The following is a 17,780-nucleotide window of genomic DNA, read 5'->3' as shown; positions in this document are numbered from 1 at the left end:
AAAAAAAAAAAAAAAGAATACACAATAAAGGGGAAGGGAGATAATTTAAGTTGGTTGCTCAGTTTTAAAAACAAGCCAGGAACTGGTAGCTCATGCCACCCAGCTGTAATCCTAGCTGCTCAGGAAGCTGAGATCTGAGCATCGCAGTACAAAGCCAGCCTAGGCAGTGAGCTTCTTCTCCAATAAACTACTCAGAAAAAACCAGAAGTGGTGCTGTGGCTCAAGTGGTAAATCATTAGCATTAAGCTAGAAGCAGCTCAGGAACAGCACCAAGGCCCTAAGTTTAAGATTCTGGACTGGCACTAAAAAAAATAAATGCGTAAATAAATAGCAAGTTATAAAGCAGAGTGGATTTTATTAATGTTGTGCTATACTTTTATTTTTTGGGTCTGCTGTGGTTCTTGAACTCTGTCTGGCCTAGGCTCCCTGAGTTCTTCAGTTCAAGGCAAGCACCCTACTACTTGAGCAACAGTGCCACTTCCGGTTTTCTGGTGGTTAATTGGAGGTAAGAGTCTCACAAACTTTCCTGCCTGGGCTGGCTTTGAATTGAGATTCTCAGCAGATCAGCCTCCTGAGTAGCTAGGATTACAGGTGTGAGCCACTAGTGCCTGGTGTGCTATACATTTTGTAGTGCTCTAGTATTTAAAGACACACACACACACACACCTATCAGTACCCACAGAGTTGACCTCAACCATTACCACTCTTCCACCTCCATCTTTCCAGCATTAGCACTAGGGTCTTACATGAGCTTGCCAAGCACTCTACTCCTCAGTTAACATCCTCAACCTTTCTTTTTTATATTGAGACAGAGCCTTTCTTATTAAGTTGTCTAGACTAGTTTTGAGCTTACTAGTCAAGGCTGGCTTCCAGCTTAGGATCATCCTGCCTCAGCATCCCAAGTAGAGGAATTACAGGCACATACTACCTATTGTCCAGCAATCATCACCACTCGGAGTTGTTAAATTGTGAGTTACTATGCTAATATCTATGAGTACACACACACACACACACACACACACACAGAGCTGTTGCTACTAATGGAAGTATGTAAATGAAATTTTGTACCTACTACCTAAAAATATTTAGTGTCATAGGTTTACATCTATATCTGGTTTTAGATAGGATTATTTAAATATATGATTTAAATAAATAGGATGATTTAAAAGTCTTGCTTCTATCTATCTTAGTTATCTACAGTGGTAATGCTATCTTGTTTTCTTTTTTGCCCTTATTAACTTTGGTTAAGCTATTTTTTTTAATATTAAAAGAATGATAGAATCACTTAATAATTTTTTCTTTTTTGGTCGGTTGTGGGGCTTGAACTCTGGGCTTGGGCGTGGTCCTTGTGCGCTTCAGCTCAGGGTGAGCACTCTATTGCTTGAGCCACAGTGCCACTTCTGGTTTTCTAGTGGTTTATTGGAGCTAAGAGTCTCATGGCCTTTCCTGCCCAGGCTGGCTTGGAACCATGATCCTCAGATCTCAGCCTCCTGAGGAGCTAGGATTACGGTCGTGAGCCCCTAGCACCTGGCGCACTTACAAAAATTTCTGTAAACAAAATGAAAATTAACCATAAACAGAGAGATATACGTGCAGTGAGGCCCTCAAAATAAAGGGCTCATCTCAGTAAGGGTTCCCAGGGCCACTCAGGAAGAAAGGCAAGCAGGCATCCTAGGGAGGGCTTACCTGACACACGTGTCTGAAGAGCTGCAGGGCCCTCTGGTTCAGCTCTCCCTTGTATAGCACATGGGAGCGCAGATACAGGAGGGCATTCATCAGTAACTGTTCCCGAGTGGGATAAGGTTGCTGGCCCTTGTCCTCCTGCTCTTTTCCTCCCCAACACTTGATAGTCAGCTTCCTAAGGCCTCGCAGGACCTCCTCTGACTTTACTGAGCACAAAGCATCAGCATGAGCATAGTAGGTGGGGAACGTGGGGTTCACAGATGGGAAAGCCAGCACGGCCATGGCCAGAGTCCCCAGCCTATTTGCACAGATCAAACTGCTATGGAGGGAGGAATAGACCTCAGATGCCACCAGCCTCATGCCATGCTGTAACTGCAAGATGGCTGCCTGCAGCGGGGCTATGGTGTCTGGATATAGGGCATACTCCTCCACTAGCCGCTTCCTGAAATGGTGATGTGACTGTTGCCAGGAAGCCTCCTCTTTCAGAAGGTTCTGGATGACCTGGGCAGACCGTGGCCTATCTGTGCAGAGGGACTGCAGAAGCCTTGTAAGCAAATCCTGAACGGCAGCAACCTTGGCAACGCTGGTGACATAGAGGTGTATCTCCTGTACAAGGGACTCATAGGTAGGAAGCTGAGGTCTGAAAGCTTGTTTTTTTGATAAGCTGTGGATTAAATTCTCCAGCTGACTGATCCTTTGGCGAAGTAACCTGAAGGTAAAATACAATATACCAATTCTGTCAGAAGAGCAGCAAATTTCAATTGGACTATGCAAAGTGGAAGACACACTAACTGCTTAGGAATACTTGAGGATAATCCTGACAGTAACAATAAAACTGAAACACCTATAAAGCATTTACTAGGTGTTTCTTTAGATGCACACATCATTGGTACCCCCTCACAACTCATGACAAAGGCATCTTTCTTTGCTGAAATGGACAGAGGCTTAATGATACTGAGTGATCTCTACTTCCACAGCTAAAGGTCTGGACTGGACTAGAGACACAAGAACCTGTTATACCTAAGGCAATAGATACACATACAGCCAAAAATAGCAGAGAAATAAATAAAGTGTACACGACTACATTCCGCTTTGTCCTTGTTGAGAAATTCTGGTTTCAATCATTTTGGCCTCATGGGAACCCATCCTTGAAATTCTTTCTTCTTTTAGAATGTTTTTAATGACTAGAAATGAACAATCTAATAGATAATGTAGTTCAGTGATACACATTATCACCTCACTAATACATAACTATACCACAAAAGTAGTATATATTGACATTTAAATATTTCTATAGGTTCAGATCAAATGAATCCATTATGTGGTATAATATATAAAGGTCAATCTCTAAATGTCTCTTTAAAGAGTCAAGCTGTGTGCCAGTGAGGGTGAGGTCTAAAGATTGTTGTTTGAAGTACATTGAGATTTTTATTGTGAATTATTTCAAATAGCTGAGAGTGGAGCTGTGGCTCAAGTGGTAGAGTGCTAGCCTTGAACCAAAAAGCTCAGAGACAGCACAACACCCCCCACACAATAAAAATAACAACGCCCAATGAAAATAGTAAAAATGTTGCCTTACCTGGTATGAGGATGAGAGTAATTGACAATGGCATCATCTTCCAGGTCCATTCCAGTTTGTAGCTGGGATGCCAGGTTCCGGATCTTCCACTCACATTGCAGCTGGAATAACTAAGGGAAAAGAAGAAAATAATGCCCTGTGCTACAGTATTGTGTTCAGTTAACTATGCACATGAGGACAGTTCCCTTGGGTTGGATACACAACAAGAAGCAGGGAATACAACTTTCTGAATAACTCAAAGACAGAGAGCTCTGCTCCATCAACCTAGACCACTCACCTCAGAGCCATAAGATAAAAGGAGCTGTCCTACTTACACCACCAACTTTTTGGGCGTCTCTCTATAGCAGTTTAGCCTTCACCCCCAATCAATGCTGGGTTCCTTTTTGAGATAACAGCACATAGATCACTATCTTACCATACAGTTATTGAGTTTGATCAGAGTTTCAAATAGTAAAAGAATACCACATAATGGATTAATTTGATTTCTGAACCTATAGAAATATTTAAAGATTATAATATATAAAGATTGTAATAAAGATATTAAAGCATTTAAAGAAGCTATCCAAATCCAAATATCCAAAATTTAGTTCAGTCAGAGATTCTAAGGCAAGAGTGCACAGGACTATATCCAGCTTTGTCCTTATTGAGTAGTTCTGGTTTCAATCATTTTGACCTCATGGGAACTCATCCTTGAAATTCCTTATCCTTTTAGAATGTTTTTAGTAAGTAGAAATGAAGAATCTAATAGATAATGTAGTTCAGAGATGTACATCATCACTAATATATTACAAAGGTCAATCTCTAAATGTCTCTTTAAAAAGAGACATACAAAAAAGTACTATGAGACATTTTCTGATAGTACTTCATCTCACTACTCTATCTGCTCTCTGTAGAACCTAGTCAGAGGAATTCTCAAGAAGGAAAATGTAGTTTCTCTAAACACACTCATAGGAAATTCCAAAACAGCTTATGCAGAATTATCCCTTTGAAGACAGGCACTAGTAGATGATGCCTGTAATCCTTGCTACTGGGGAAGCAGAGATTAGGAGGATTACAGTTCAAGTTCAGCCTAGGCAAAAAGTTTGTGAGATCTCCATCTCAACAATAACTGGGTGTGGTGGCATGTGCCTGTTATTCCAGCCATGTATAAGGCTGAGACTAGAAGACTACAGTTCCAAGCCAGCCTCAACAAAAAGTCCAGTCTCCAAAAAGGACTAGATACAGGGATATGACTTGTCATCCTAGCTAAAGCAGGGGGAAGACCAAAGTCCAGGCAGAACCAGTAAAGAAGTGATGCTCTATCTAAAAAATAACCAGAACAAAAAAGGGTGGAGATATGCCTTAAGCAGTTAGAATGCTTACAAAACAAGCACAGAAGTCCTAAGTTCAAATAAGTTACTCTTGTGAGGATCTGAGAAGATGAGAAAGAGACATAGCAAATATAGTGAGGAAAAGAGCTCAGATTTCTAACTTTTGCCTCTACCATACCTCTTCCTTGGCATACTTGAGCTTGTATTCCCTCTTCACTGCAGGATCGAAGCGTGCTTGGGGAAGCCAAGTCTGGATCTGGATCAAGCCAAGGCTCACCCAGATGCTCCCACGTTGGGCTGGCTCAGGCAGGTTCTTATTTTCCCCTTCTCCAAATACGTGGTGTAGGGAGGTAAGCAAGAGACACAGAAGTTCCTTGGGCAATGCTTCCTGATCAGACATGTTCCGAAGACTCTGACCTACATGCTGGAAAGCCTTGCTGTCCTCAAGTAACTGCTCACAATTCTGCATGTACTCCTGCTGCTGTGGCTCTGGTAACAGGTCTACTAGGCCTGCCAGGTGCTGGCATAGCACTAGTCTCTGGAGCTGGCAATCTGTGTGCCTGTGTGGACAAATAAGGAAGCATTTAAGGACTCAAAGCCTATCAACAACCCTTTTAATACACTACTGTTCTTTTAGTAATAACCACAGATTGCAGTCTTCTCTCTCTTCCTTTGTAAAACTGGTTTGAGTCAGGGCTTCACAGGGAGGTGTTTTTCACATGAACAACACCTCTAGTCCAGCATTATCTTCTTGATCACAGTATGAAATAGAAAGAGGAACCAGCAGCTAGCTCATGGTAGCTCTCTCATGGACTCCAAATATGCTGTCCATGAAAAGAAAATCCCTACCTTCACCCACCAGAACCAGATACAACTACCTTAAGCAAGTTCTGAGTCCATGCTGCATGCTTTGGAAAACAGAGAAAAGATTCTCACATTCTGCTCTAGGAGAACGAAGTACCTGAACTCTGCTATGCAAGGAACAGCCATGTTGGTCCAAAGCAACGAGCAAATGTCTCGGAGCTGCTGGGCTCTCTCAACCCACTCCCCGAGGGTGACGTGTGAAGAGGTCAGGATGGGGAGGCCGCTCACATCCCAGGTGCTTGCTCTGCAGCTGCTGGTCAACACATCAAAGCAGCACTTGGAGAATACAGCTCTACAAAGAATTCCAGGGCCCTGATTTAAAGAGAAGAACCAAGTGATTTTTAAAAATTAACTGAAATGATTTCAACAGGCAACAATGAGGCATGCTTTGCTCAGAATGGGTGGAAATTTGTTGAAAATGGGACCAGAAAAGCAGAAAGGGCCAGGTGACAGTAGGCCATTTTGCTCCGTGCTGGTGGCTCACACCTATAATCCCAGCTACTCAGAGGCTGACATCTGAAGATAATGGTTCAAAGGCAGCCTAGGCAGGGAAGTATGTAAAACTCTTATCTCCAATAAACAACTCAGAAAACTGGAAGTGGAGGTGTGGCTCAAGTGGTAGAGCATTAGCCTTAAGCTGAAGAGCTGAGGAACAGTGCCCAGGCCCTTAGTTCAAGCCCTATGAGAGACAAAAAAACAAAACAACAACAACAACAAAAAAAAAAAGCAACAAAAAAACCCCTCCATTCTCAAGGAAAAGAGGCACAATGGATGCTTTAGTGATTACATGAGCAACCCCCACCAAGTGGGAATCAGGGAATCCTATTTTCATAGTAGGTTGAGGGTAAGAACTGAAAAAGGGAAAGGAACTAGATGACAAATGTGACATGACCAAGCTTGTTCTCCTTCGACTGTTATTCTGTTGCACATAATAGCTGCCCATGTTGAACAAGGCAAAGCACAAGAGCTTATTCTTGCCTGTAATCTTAACTACACGGGATTCTGGAGATCAGAAAGATCATGTTTAAGGCCAGCCTGGCAAAACTCTGGCAAGATACCATCTCAACCAATAACAAAAGTTGGGTATGATGGAATGTGACTTTAACACCAGGTATGTACAAAGTGTAAACAGAAGGATCATGGTCCAAGCTGCCAGATAATAACTTAATAAGATCCCACTTTTAAGAAACTAAGCTCATATCTATAATCCTAGGTATTCTGGAGGCTGAGAGCTGAGGATTGAGGTTGGGAACCAACCCTGGCAGGCAAATGAATGAGATTCTACTCTCTAGTAAAAAGCCTGAAGCTGAGGTGTGACTCTAGTGGCAGAGAACTGGCCTTGAGCAAGAGTCCAGTAAGACAACACACACACCCCTAAAGCAAAATTAGCTGGGTATATAGCTCCATTAGCAGAGAGGGGGCCTTTCCAAGCAAGCATAGGACTTAAATTCAATCTCTAATAACTGTTCCCTCCAAAAGAAGCCGCTGTTCTCAGTTAATAAAACACATGTATACGGGTATATACTATATACTTATAGTAGACACTATAAATCTACTTATACTACTTATATATGTACGATGTGTGTATGAATATAATACATAATATATGTGTATATATAAACATGCATGCACTTTAAAAGGTAAATTCGAATTCTAGAAACTCACCTACAGAAATATTCTAAACAAATACTAATAGGACAGTATATGGCGCTTTGCTTATTACTAAAAGAAAAGGCAAGAAACTTCAACATTTACCAAGAAAGTGATTAGATACATTAAGAATAACAAAGGAGTAATTAAAAAGAAAACCAGCTATATCCCAGAATAGTAGTACATGTCTTTGATTCTACTATTCAGGATATTGTGGATAGCAAGTTTGAGGCCAGCTTGAATTAAATAGTAAGACCTGCGTCTGCAAAAACAAAACTAACAACAACGACAACAAAAAAAAAAGAGCTAGAATAATACTTACACATTTTCACAAATTTTTTCTTGTCTGTCTTGGGCTTGATCTCAGGGCCTGGGTGCTGTCCCTAAGCTTTTTTGTTAAAGACTAGTGCTCTACCACTTTGAGCCACTCCATCACTTCCAGTTTTCTGGTGGTTAATTGGAAATAAGATTCTCACAGACTTTACTGCTTCTTTTTTTTATGGCTTTGAACCATGATCCTCAGATCTCAGCCTCCTGAATACCTAGGATTATGGCAGTGAGCCACTGGCACCTCACACAAATAAGACTTTTAATGGATACCCATATAAATAAGGATTCCCAGGTATTTTTTTTTTCCTTTGTTCCAGTCCCAAGGCTTTATCTCAGGGTATGGATGCTGTCCCTGAGCTTTTGCGTTCAAGGTCAGTGCTCTACTTGAGCCACAACTCCTACTTCCAGCATAGAGATAAGAGTCTCACCATTCTTCCTGCCAGGCTGGCTTTGAACTGCAATTCTCATAATTCAGCCTCTAAAAGCAGCTATGATTATAGATGTGAGCCATCAGTATACGACCAGAGCAGTTACTTCTAATAAAATATGTATTATTTCAGTAGTTGGAATACTTTATACCTAGGACTCGAGGGTCCTACCATTCAAGTAGTCCAGGCTAAACTCAAACTCATGATCAAACCTCCAGCCTCAGGTCTCCAAGTACCACGTATGGCGAAAACTGAGGCCCTTTCTGTAAGAAAGTTTTGTGATTCCTGCCCCCAGCCCCACCTCCCCGCAAGTTAGACAAATCCTTTATGCTAAGCACCTTTATTTTGAAGTATGCTTTATAATACCACACAAACAGTTATTTATGCAACATTTGAGTCTAGAACTATTTACTCCTGAAGGTAACGGGAATATTTTACCCAGTATTATGAAGTACTTTTTAAATTTTGATGTCAACAAACCTTTAATGTGGTGTCCAAAAATGAGTTGGGCATTTCCTTCTGCTGAATATAGAACAGGGGGTTCCATGTTAGCCAGTACTCTGGATTTGTGGTCACAGTACTATTCCAGAAAGACTTGAATGTGGAATTCAATAACTCAGACCACAAACAAGTAACTTCTTCAGTGGACATCTATAATAAAGGAGTAATTAGACAAAGGAATGTTTTAGAAAACACACATTTTCAAGTCTATCTTCTAAAATTTATCTTAAACATGTTTATAACCTTAATTTTTCTGATTCTTTGCTACCACAGTCATAGCATATCTGTTTATAATTAGAAATTGTGATTATATAAATTATCTCATCTTGAGATCTCTTGAGGGTTGCATGACAAAGTTTAGGTAAAGTAATTCACTCAACTGTTACACTGGTAAAAGAAATGAAATGATTGTACTAGTGAAATTATACTAACAAATATTTATCCCATAATATATTTCTAAACAAATGTTTAAAGACAAACTTTCATCCCACTTAACTGGAAATAACATGAGTTACTACATCTGTTGGTAAGAATTTTGCAAAACACTTGCAAAAGAATATCCAAAATTCTCAGTTACTTATAGCCAGGCTCAGGTGGCTCACACCTATAATCTTAGCTACGCAAGAGGCTGAGATCTGAGGATCGCGGTTCTGCCCAGGCAGAAAAATCTGTGAGACTCTTATTTCCAATAAACCACCAGAAAACCAGCCAGAAGTAGCTCAAGTGGTAGAGTGCTGGCCTTGAGCTGAAGAGCTTAGGGACAGTACCCAGGCCCAAGTTCAAGCCTGACAACTGACAAAAAAAATTAAAAAATAAAAAAATTATATAAGCTTGGGGTTTAAACATGAAACTATGAGTTGCTAAACAATGTTGAGCAACCATCCCTACCACAGAAAATTTAATCAACTCAGAGTGAAGTAGGGTGAATTCTGTTTTTTGTCTTTACCTTTGGATGATGCAGCAAAGACCAAAGGTCTTGAAGCTCTTGAGGTGAAACTGGTGTGTACTTAAGACAAAATGTGATATGATGATTTACCTCCTCAAATATTTGGGGTTGCTGATTTTGGTTAGACCTGTTCAAATAAGTAAATAAGGAAAGGAGATGTGAACTATCAATGAATAACTTATGGAATATCTATTTAAAAATGAACAGTTTAATTTTGATTATGCTTAATATACATATGACAGAAAAAATAAAACAGGCTCTCTTGGGAGATAGGTGGCAGCAAAAGGGAAGAAGGCTAAGTGAAGAGAGTGAATGAAAATAAGTATGGTCAAATTAGCTTCTCTGCATCTATAAAAGCTGAACAATGAAAACTTTTGAAATTATTTTAAAGGGAGGTGAAATGGGGGAAGAGTTATTGGGAACTGAGTGTGAGTTATGGGGGTTGTGGTTGATGTGTGTATATTATTTATATGGATGGATATGGGGAATGGGGTGTGAGTTATGGGAGGTATGGTTGATATGGATATATCATTTACATGGGTGGAAAGGTTACAATGAAACTTCCCTTATAAGATTGAGTATGCTAATTAAAAATACATAAAAATTATCAATTCTACTTGGAAAATCATATTAACTTTTAGGTGTAAATGTAAACCAAGCAAAGAATCTTAAAGATTTGGTTTGTCAAAGTGGCAAAGGATCTCAGCAAACATTCATTCTGTTTCTCAGCAACCATTCTTTCTCAAGACAAGTTAATGCTTTGCTTACATGTACAGGACATATAAATAGTCTAGTAAGATCTTTAGAGAGGGTAACTGAAAGAAGAGCTTACTTTCTCAGAAAAATCTGTGCCATAAAATCAGCTGTCACTTTGTACTGCCAAAGCACAGCCAGGTAGTCCATTGCAGGCCATAGCTGAACAGTCCTGGTGAGCTGGATTAAGGACATGAAATCTGGCTGTGGTGGGGAAGAAGCTTCACCACGACTTTTCTCCAGAAAACCAAGTGAAAGTCCTTTGGCTTTTAGTTTTAAACACTGCGTGTTTACAAGATTCAGCAATTCATCTTCAAGTCAGACCAAGAAGAAATGTTGCATTAGAGTACAGTACTCAAAAGTCCAGCATCAAGATTCCCACCTACTGGCAAGATGAGCTTAACCTAACTTAATAGGAATTAGGCCGCGCAACTTGAGCCTTGAATTTCTCATCCATTAAATGATCATGGTAATTTCTACACAATTCTAAAAAGGGAATAAAAGTTTAGCCCATTGACTAGCACTTATTTAATGGTATTTATATCCCTCCAAGAAAGGGTGAAAATTTGAATTAAAATGTTACCTAAGTTAACATCATTAAGAGTATTAGCTCTGTGGATCAATCCCCAAGCCCGCAGGAGACTTTTCTTTAATGTCCAGTCATAAACAATCACTTGGAGACGATTAATATCTTCTTGCCATCCACTCTCTGTAAGCACAGGCACCCACTCTCTGAGGGCAAGGGCTTGGTGAAGGACTTTCAGTTGTGAAAAACATTCCACCACCAGCTTGTCCTGAAACAAGGAGAGTCTACTAGATTTCTGAATTTTTAGCAGCGTAGATATGCTAGAGGAGAAATTTTGAAGCATTTTCTTCATACTTTTCCAAATACTCCTATCATTCTGTTGAGATTTTAAAATAATTATTAAAATAATAAAGCCTCAGCAGGCTCAGGAATAGGTACAATGTTAACTCTAACAAAAGAAGTAGTATTTATAAAGAGTTGAGCTTTGCAATAAATATGAGTACAGTTCAATGTCAAGGATATCTTTGGAAGAGCCCTGATTGTTTCGTTCATCATATGCTTCCAAGTGTACCTTAAAAGGAAATGGTCGTCCCAGGAATTTCTGTAACTTCTTTATACCAGTGAAGCCACCAGTTGGGCTACCTAGACAATTCTGAATATGATCTGAGACAGTTTGAATCTCTTTGTAATACCTATAAAAAAAGGACAGAAGTGAAGTAAGAATAGGGAGGAAATACTGAACAGTAAGAAATAATTTACATGTTATATATGTTAAGAGAATTAAGGAAAACAAGAAATGTTCTAATCCCACATTCTCTCTTACCTTTTAACACTGTAGGTTACATTTTTATTTTCTTTTCCTCCCCCAGTACTGGGGCTTGAACTCTGGGCCTGAGCACTGTCCCTAAGCTCCTTTCTCTCAAGACTAGCACTCTACCACTTGAGCCACAGCTCCACTTCCAGATTTTTGCTGGTCAACTGGAGGGAAGAGTCTCATGGACTTTCCTGCCCAGAATGGCTTCAAATTGTTATCCTCAGATCTCAGCTTTCTAAGAAGCTAGGATTATGGGCATGAGCTACCAGTGCTCGGCTATCGGTTATAATTTCAGTACCATTAATAGAAATCTTACTTGTTTTCATGATTCATCAGGAGTTGGGGCATTCGATGGATCAAATGTTTTAAAACCCAGTGCCAGTGAAGGGCAAGCAAAGCCAGACCTGGGGCATCCACTTTTACTGTATCAGCCACAGTCCAAAACCGGTCTCGCCACCGCACAGAACCTAAGATCTAAGAACAAAATAAAACATGACAGTTCACAGTATCTCAGTAAAAATGACTCAATATGTCAGGCAACATGGTGGATTTCTGTAATCTTAGCACTTGGAAGGCAGAGGAAAATGAGTCAAAAGTTTAAAACTAAGTTGGTTAATGAAAGACACCCAATATAGACTCCATATTCAAAAATAAATCAAATCACTGGGTTATATATAGTAAAGTGTACACAATAAAGTATATTGTCAAACATTTTCCAAAACAGAGTTCCACTTGTTCCATTTCCTCAAGGAACTGGCCAGTCACTACCTCCTCCTAACAATTCTTTTTTGTTGGTCATGGGGCTTGAATGTGGAGCCTGGGTGCTATCCCAGAGCTCTTTTGCTCAAGACTAGCACTCTACCACTTTGAGCCACAGAGCTCCTGGTTTACAGTGGTGAAGTCTCATGGACTTTCCTGCTTAGGGCTGGCTTTGAATCATGATCCTCAGATCTCAGCATCATGAGTAGCTAGGATTACAGGCATAAGCCATCAATACCTGGCTCCCACTAAAATTTTATTTTTTCTTTGGCCTCACTGCAGGTGTAATTTACATTCCATTCATGATGTGCCAAATCATTCAAGCTCTAATTAGGGGGCCTTAATGAATCTTCATGGCAACATCTATTCCAGTCTTGTCATTTTACAACAGTTGTCTTACTATGATTAGTTTATTTACTTTATACATATTTTATATAGTTCTTATCCCCACTTAGCTGGTAGTTACCAACAGGTATTCTATGAGGTCAAAATTGTTTTCGTAATAGCATGGTCTGTACTAAAGTGAAGTTAATGGTCTAAACTAAAGTGGAGTTAATAGTACCAAAAAGGAAACAATAAATTGACTGAATATTTGGTAAAAAGTATACTGAATGTCAATAAACAAATTCAGTCACTTGAAAAAAAGCATTATGGCCTTCAACATACTTTAAAATCATGCATATACTTTAACATTTAAGAAACTGTAAACACTTGGTTATACTATGTAACTTGGAAATAATGACAAAAATGGGTATATAAGGTCAGCACATGAACGATTTCTTGTACTGAGGCTTGAACTAGGGACCTGAATGCTCTCTTTACCTTTTGTTAGCTCAAAACTGTCATTCTACCATTTGAGCCACATCTCCACTCCTAGCTTTTTGCTGGCTAACTGGAGTTTCATAGACTTTTCTTCCTCAGACCTTAGCCTTTCTGAGTAGCTAGGATTACAGGTGTGAGCCACCAGTGTCCAAAAATATTTTTCATCAGAGATTGGTCGAATGTAGAACCCAGATAGAGAGTAAACTGTATTTACTGCCAGTGATAAAATATGAGTTCTTAACCAAATTCTAAATCTTTAAAAAAACTAAGAGTCTGACAACTTCTCAGTACTCAAAACTTTTTCAATGAATCAGTGGTCATTTTACACAAGTAATCAAGTTTGTGGAGGGCTACTGAAGAAGAGTACTCAATTATAGAAGTAGTTACTATTCCTTCGTTTTCCAACTTCTTTAGTGATGGGAAGCCAGTTTTTCTTTAGAAAGTTAAACCCAAATCACAGACAAGAGACTAAATTTAACACAGATATGAAAATCAAGCTTTCTTCACCCAAGGTAATAGTAAAGAGACTTTCAGAAATATAAAATTCATGTAAACAAATTATGTTTGCTACATATAAAAATTTATAAACATTTAAAATTATTTCCCAGTTCTAATTCCTCATATGGTAATTACTGATAGATATAACATAAGTGAATGTTCTCTATAGAATTTGATAACTTTTAGATTTATAGAAGGCTCTGAAGACCAAAAAGTTTAAGTCATACTGTACTATTTTATAAGATCTACAAGAACCACAAAAATAATCTCGACTCAAAACTTCATTTAACTACATTTGACAATGATATTATAAAAGGTTTTAATGAGTTAACCTGAATGTTCATCAACAGGTGAATTTAAAATTGTCATATTACTTAAAACGAATGAAATATAACTATAATAAACATATAAAATATATAGTTATATATATTCCACAATTCTACTTAAGAGAAAAATGAAACTTAACTATAATTAAAAAAAAAACCCATGTCAATGCTTACACAATTGGGAGTAGAAGCATCAGAGAGGAATGAAGAAAAGAAACATGAAGAAAGTTCAGGAAGACAGATATGCTCACTAACTTGATTATGGTTTCACAGTATATACATGTCAAAGAAATATATGCAGTTTATAAAAATTTACAAATTATAACTTCATAAAGCTTTAAGATATGTGGGTAGATACTGAAATTGTTAATAAAAGACTTCTACTAGAGCTAGTCTTTTCCCTAAGAATCTTTGTGTCCAGATAAATCTTGTTTAAAATAAAAACAGGTATATTGTCTCACCTTATTGAAATCAGCATCAGACAGCATCCCTTGAGGGGACTGTACCCAGAGCAGGATTAGTGCATCACAAAATTCAAAAAATGCAGCAAGATTGACCACAATTTCATGGGGTAGGCTGTGGTAGCTCTCTGGATCTTAGAGTTGACATAAAGAATATTCCAGAAGATTTAAATTAATCTCCAAGCATTTTCAAAATAAACTTCAAAGTACAGCTGATTTTATTCATGCATTTAAATACAAAAGCAAGTACACATAGTTTTGGATGAACAGTCAACAGAAAGAAACAAATGAAATGACTATTAAAAGAAGTTTCTGTAAAGATGAACTCTTTCATTTATTACATTTTGCAGTTTTGCTTTTTCCAAAATGCACAGCTGTCATTTAAATTCATAAAAAATTAAGGAAGGAAAAATGCTCTCTATAGTAACCAAGTGCATGTGAATATGTACTTTTTGAATCAATACACCTTTTTTGAGGAGGGAAAGGGAAGATTTGGGCTTGAACTCAGGCCCTATGCATTCTCCCTTAGGTTTTTGCTCTACCACTTGAGCCATAGGTCCACTTCCAGCTTTTTGGTGGTTAACTGGAGATAAAGAGTCTCACAGACTTTCTTTCCTGAGCTGACTTTGAACCATTATCATTACATCTCACCTTCCTGAGTAGTTAGGATTACAATGAGCCACTGGTATCCAGTAAATATAGTTAACTTTCAAGTCCTATGTGCTATCTGTTGGGGGTGTGATTTTTGAGCACCCATGTCTCCCTTCTCTCAGAGGCTTGTTATAAAAAGAAAGTGAAATTAAGGCCATGTAAAAAGCATTTTGCTAAGCATATGACAGAGGGACAGTCAATGGCTCAGTAAATGTTGTTATAAAGGGATATATTTCATATCAGATCACCAGATTAAAAGGAATCAGGACCCCTCTGTACAGTATCTTCACAAATAAAATAAAATAAAAAAGAAATAAAAGGAATCAGGATCTAAGCAACTGCCATGTCTCCTAACTTCGGCATCCCACCACAATCAGCAATCGATACTTAATTAAAGAATACAAAACATAATTTTCCTACCTTTGTGGAATTCAAAAGACATTCTCAAAACACTATTTCTTAACTTTTTACTACCAACAGATAGCAAATTCGTTTCAGTGAAAATTCGTTTTTCCCGGTCAAGATACATGATTGTCCTAGAATGAAATTCAAGACCAGTTACACAGTGCTAAATGATACTTTTTAAAATTAAAAGCAAACAAAAAACCCAGGGATCAAACACAAGGCCTTGCACATGGTAGGCAAGCACTCTACTACTGAGCAACACCCCTAACACTACAATAAACCCTCTACGTATTGAATCTTACAAATCCCTGGAATATCTATCTCCTACATCCAGCTCATCTGTTACCCTGCAAATTCTACACTAAACCGACATATAAACGATGGCTACTAATACAACAGGTACATGGAAAAAGCTGAAACTAAGACTATTGGACTTCACTCCTTCACTCTGCCATGATCTGATAAACTGAACTTTGAATCTTGAATATAGCTTTCATAGCATTACTCATTGGAAAGGTAATGCAAGGTGGCTTTGAGCTACTTCGACATACCACACTTAGGCAAACTTTATGAAATTTTATAAGTCACATTTATTTGTATACTTTCTTATAATGTACATTATTACTTCAATTATAATTTGTGTGTGTGTGTATGATGTTGGTCCCAGGGCTTGAAATAAGGGCCTGGGAGATTCTGTGCTCTATCACTTGAGCCACAAGTCTACTGGCTTTATGGCGGTTAATTGGGAATACAGAGTCTCACAGACATTCCTGTCTAGATTGGCTTAGAAACCGAGATCCTCAGATCTCAGCCTTATGAGTAGACATGAGCCACAGACCTGGCTATAACTTAATTTTAATTTTATTTATTACTGGTGGTCCTGGTGCTTGAACTCAGAGCCTAGGCAAAGTTCCTGAGCTTTTCTGCTCAAGGCTAGAGATATAGCACTTGAGCAACACCTCTACTTCTGGCTTTTTTGGGCAATTAGGTAAGAGTTTTGCAGGCTTTTCTGCCTGGGCTGCCTTTAAACTACTTATGCTCAGATCTCAGCCTCCTAAGTGGCAAGGATTACAGGTGTGAACAACTTGTGCATGTCATAAACTTAAGTTTTAAACATTTGCCATACTAACGTCCAATTACTGACAAAAAAATAACAAAGCAAAATATTCTACTAGCCATTATAGTAAAGAATAAATGAGGAAAATATGATTATAGACAGATAGTCAGAAAAAGTCATGTGAGATTAAGTGGATGAAATTTGGAAGACCTAGTGAGAATAACAAATAGCAGAAAGTGAGTATTCAATAATAAAATATTAACCTTTAAATAATAAGTTCCACCATGAATACTAAGATTGCTTAGCATCCCACCACTTGTTAGATTCATAAAAATTAAACACCCATAAGCTGTATTTAATAGCCTTGGGAAAGCCATGACTAAGGCCAGTATAACAAATGGTAAGTGCCCTGAGCCACAGGTTTCACCTACTTGTTTGCCACTGTTTCTAGAAGGGCAAAGAGCTGCTCAGATTGGTCTGTTTGTGGGTCCAAATCCATTGAACTCCTAATGATGTCCAAAGCCTGCATATTCCATCGTGGGTCCAAAGGAATCACAAAGTCATCTAGTTACACAAACAAAAAAGAATTGTTTAGTTCAAATGCCTTGCTTACCAAGGTTATTTGGAATATTTTCATTTGTTTACTTTGATCATATTGAGTCATGTTCTAACCTATGCACAATACTTAAAAAGCAGGATCCAGCTGGGTGTGAATGGCTCATGCCTATACCTAGCTACTGAAGAGGCTGAGATCTGAGGACTGAGGTTTAAAGCCAGACCAGGTAGAAAATTTCCATATCTATTAATCAGCAAAAAAAAAAAAGCTAGACTGGAGGTGTGACTTAAGTGGTACTCTGCTATCCATGAATAGAAAAAGTCTAGTTGTGAGTAAAAGGTTCTGAGTTTAACAGCCCTGAAATGGGCAAAATGAATATATTAAGAAAAATAAAATACAAAAGGGGAAAAAATGCAGGATTCAGCAGTTTTCCTACTGTTTCTTTTCCAAATACAAGATATCTATAAGTCTTGGAAAATCACATGGCTCTCTCAAACATAAATATTCCAATCAATAAACTCACTTCCTCAGACCTTACTACTCATATGAAACAATCCCTAGGCCTAATAATTTCCCATCAAACAACAACTTAAAGCCCACGTGACTTCCATGTCAGTAAATGAACACATATACTCTACTTTCATCACACACACACACACACACACACACACACACACACACACACACACACACACACACTCTTTCTCTCTCTCTCTCTCTCCAAGACTGTTTTGCTTACTAACAATGCTTGGCCAACAGTTCATTGTAATACTTAGGAGGCTGAGATAGAAGGACCTCATGAGCCCAGGAGTATGAAACTAGTCTGAACATTGCAGCAAGATTCCATCTCAAAAAACACAA

At 38.5% G+C, this 17,780-nt stretch overlaps 1 protein-coding gene across 1 annotated transcript in view; it reads right to left on the bottom strand.

Annotated features, from left to right (window-relative positions):
- Window positions 1-17,780, bottom strand: part of Mdn1 (MDN1, midasin homolog (yeast)) — a 161,743-nt gene that overhangs the window by 46,907 nt on the left and 97,056 nt on the right. The window contains 13 exon segments of the mRNA XM_013016634.1: window positions 1,687-2,392; window positions 3,263-3,372; window positions 4,751-5,132; window positions 5,534-5,748; window positions 8,325-8,495; window positions 9,292-9,418; window positions 10,124-10,355; window positions 10,628-10,838; window positions 11,142-11,262; window positions 11,701-11,858; window positions 14,251-14,384; window positions 15,322-15,437; window positions 16,795-16,927. Of these exon segments, the coding sequence (XP_012872088.1) occupies window positions 1,687-2,392; window positions 3,263-3,372; window positions 4,751-5,132; window positions 5,534-5,748; window positions 8,325-8,495; window positions 9,292-9,418; window positions 10,124-10,355; window positions 10,628-10,838; window positions 11,142-11,262; window positions 11,701-11,858; window positions 14,251-14,384; window positions 15,322-15,437; window positions 16,795-16,927 (2,816 nt within the window).

This window comes from Dipodomys ordii, unplaced genomic scaffold (assembly GCF_000151885.1).
Source record: "Dipodomys ordii isolate 6190 unplaced genomic scaffold, Dord_2.0 Scaffold32, whole genome shotgun sequence".
NCBI lineage: Eukaryota > Metazoa > Chordata > Mammalia > Rodentia > Heteromyidae > Dipodomys > Dipodomys ordii.
This window is presented reverse-complemented; position numbering and strand designations above follow the sequence as displayed.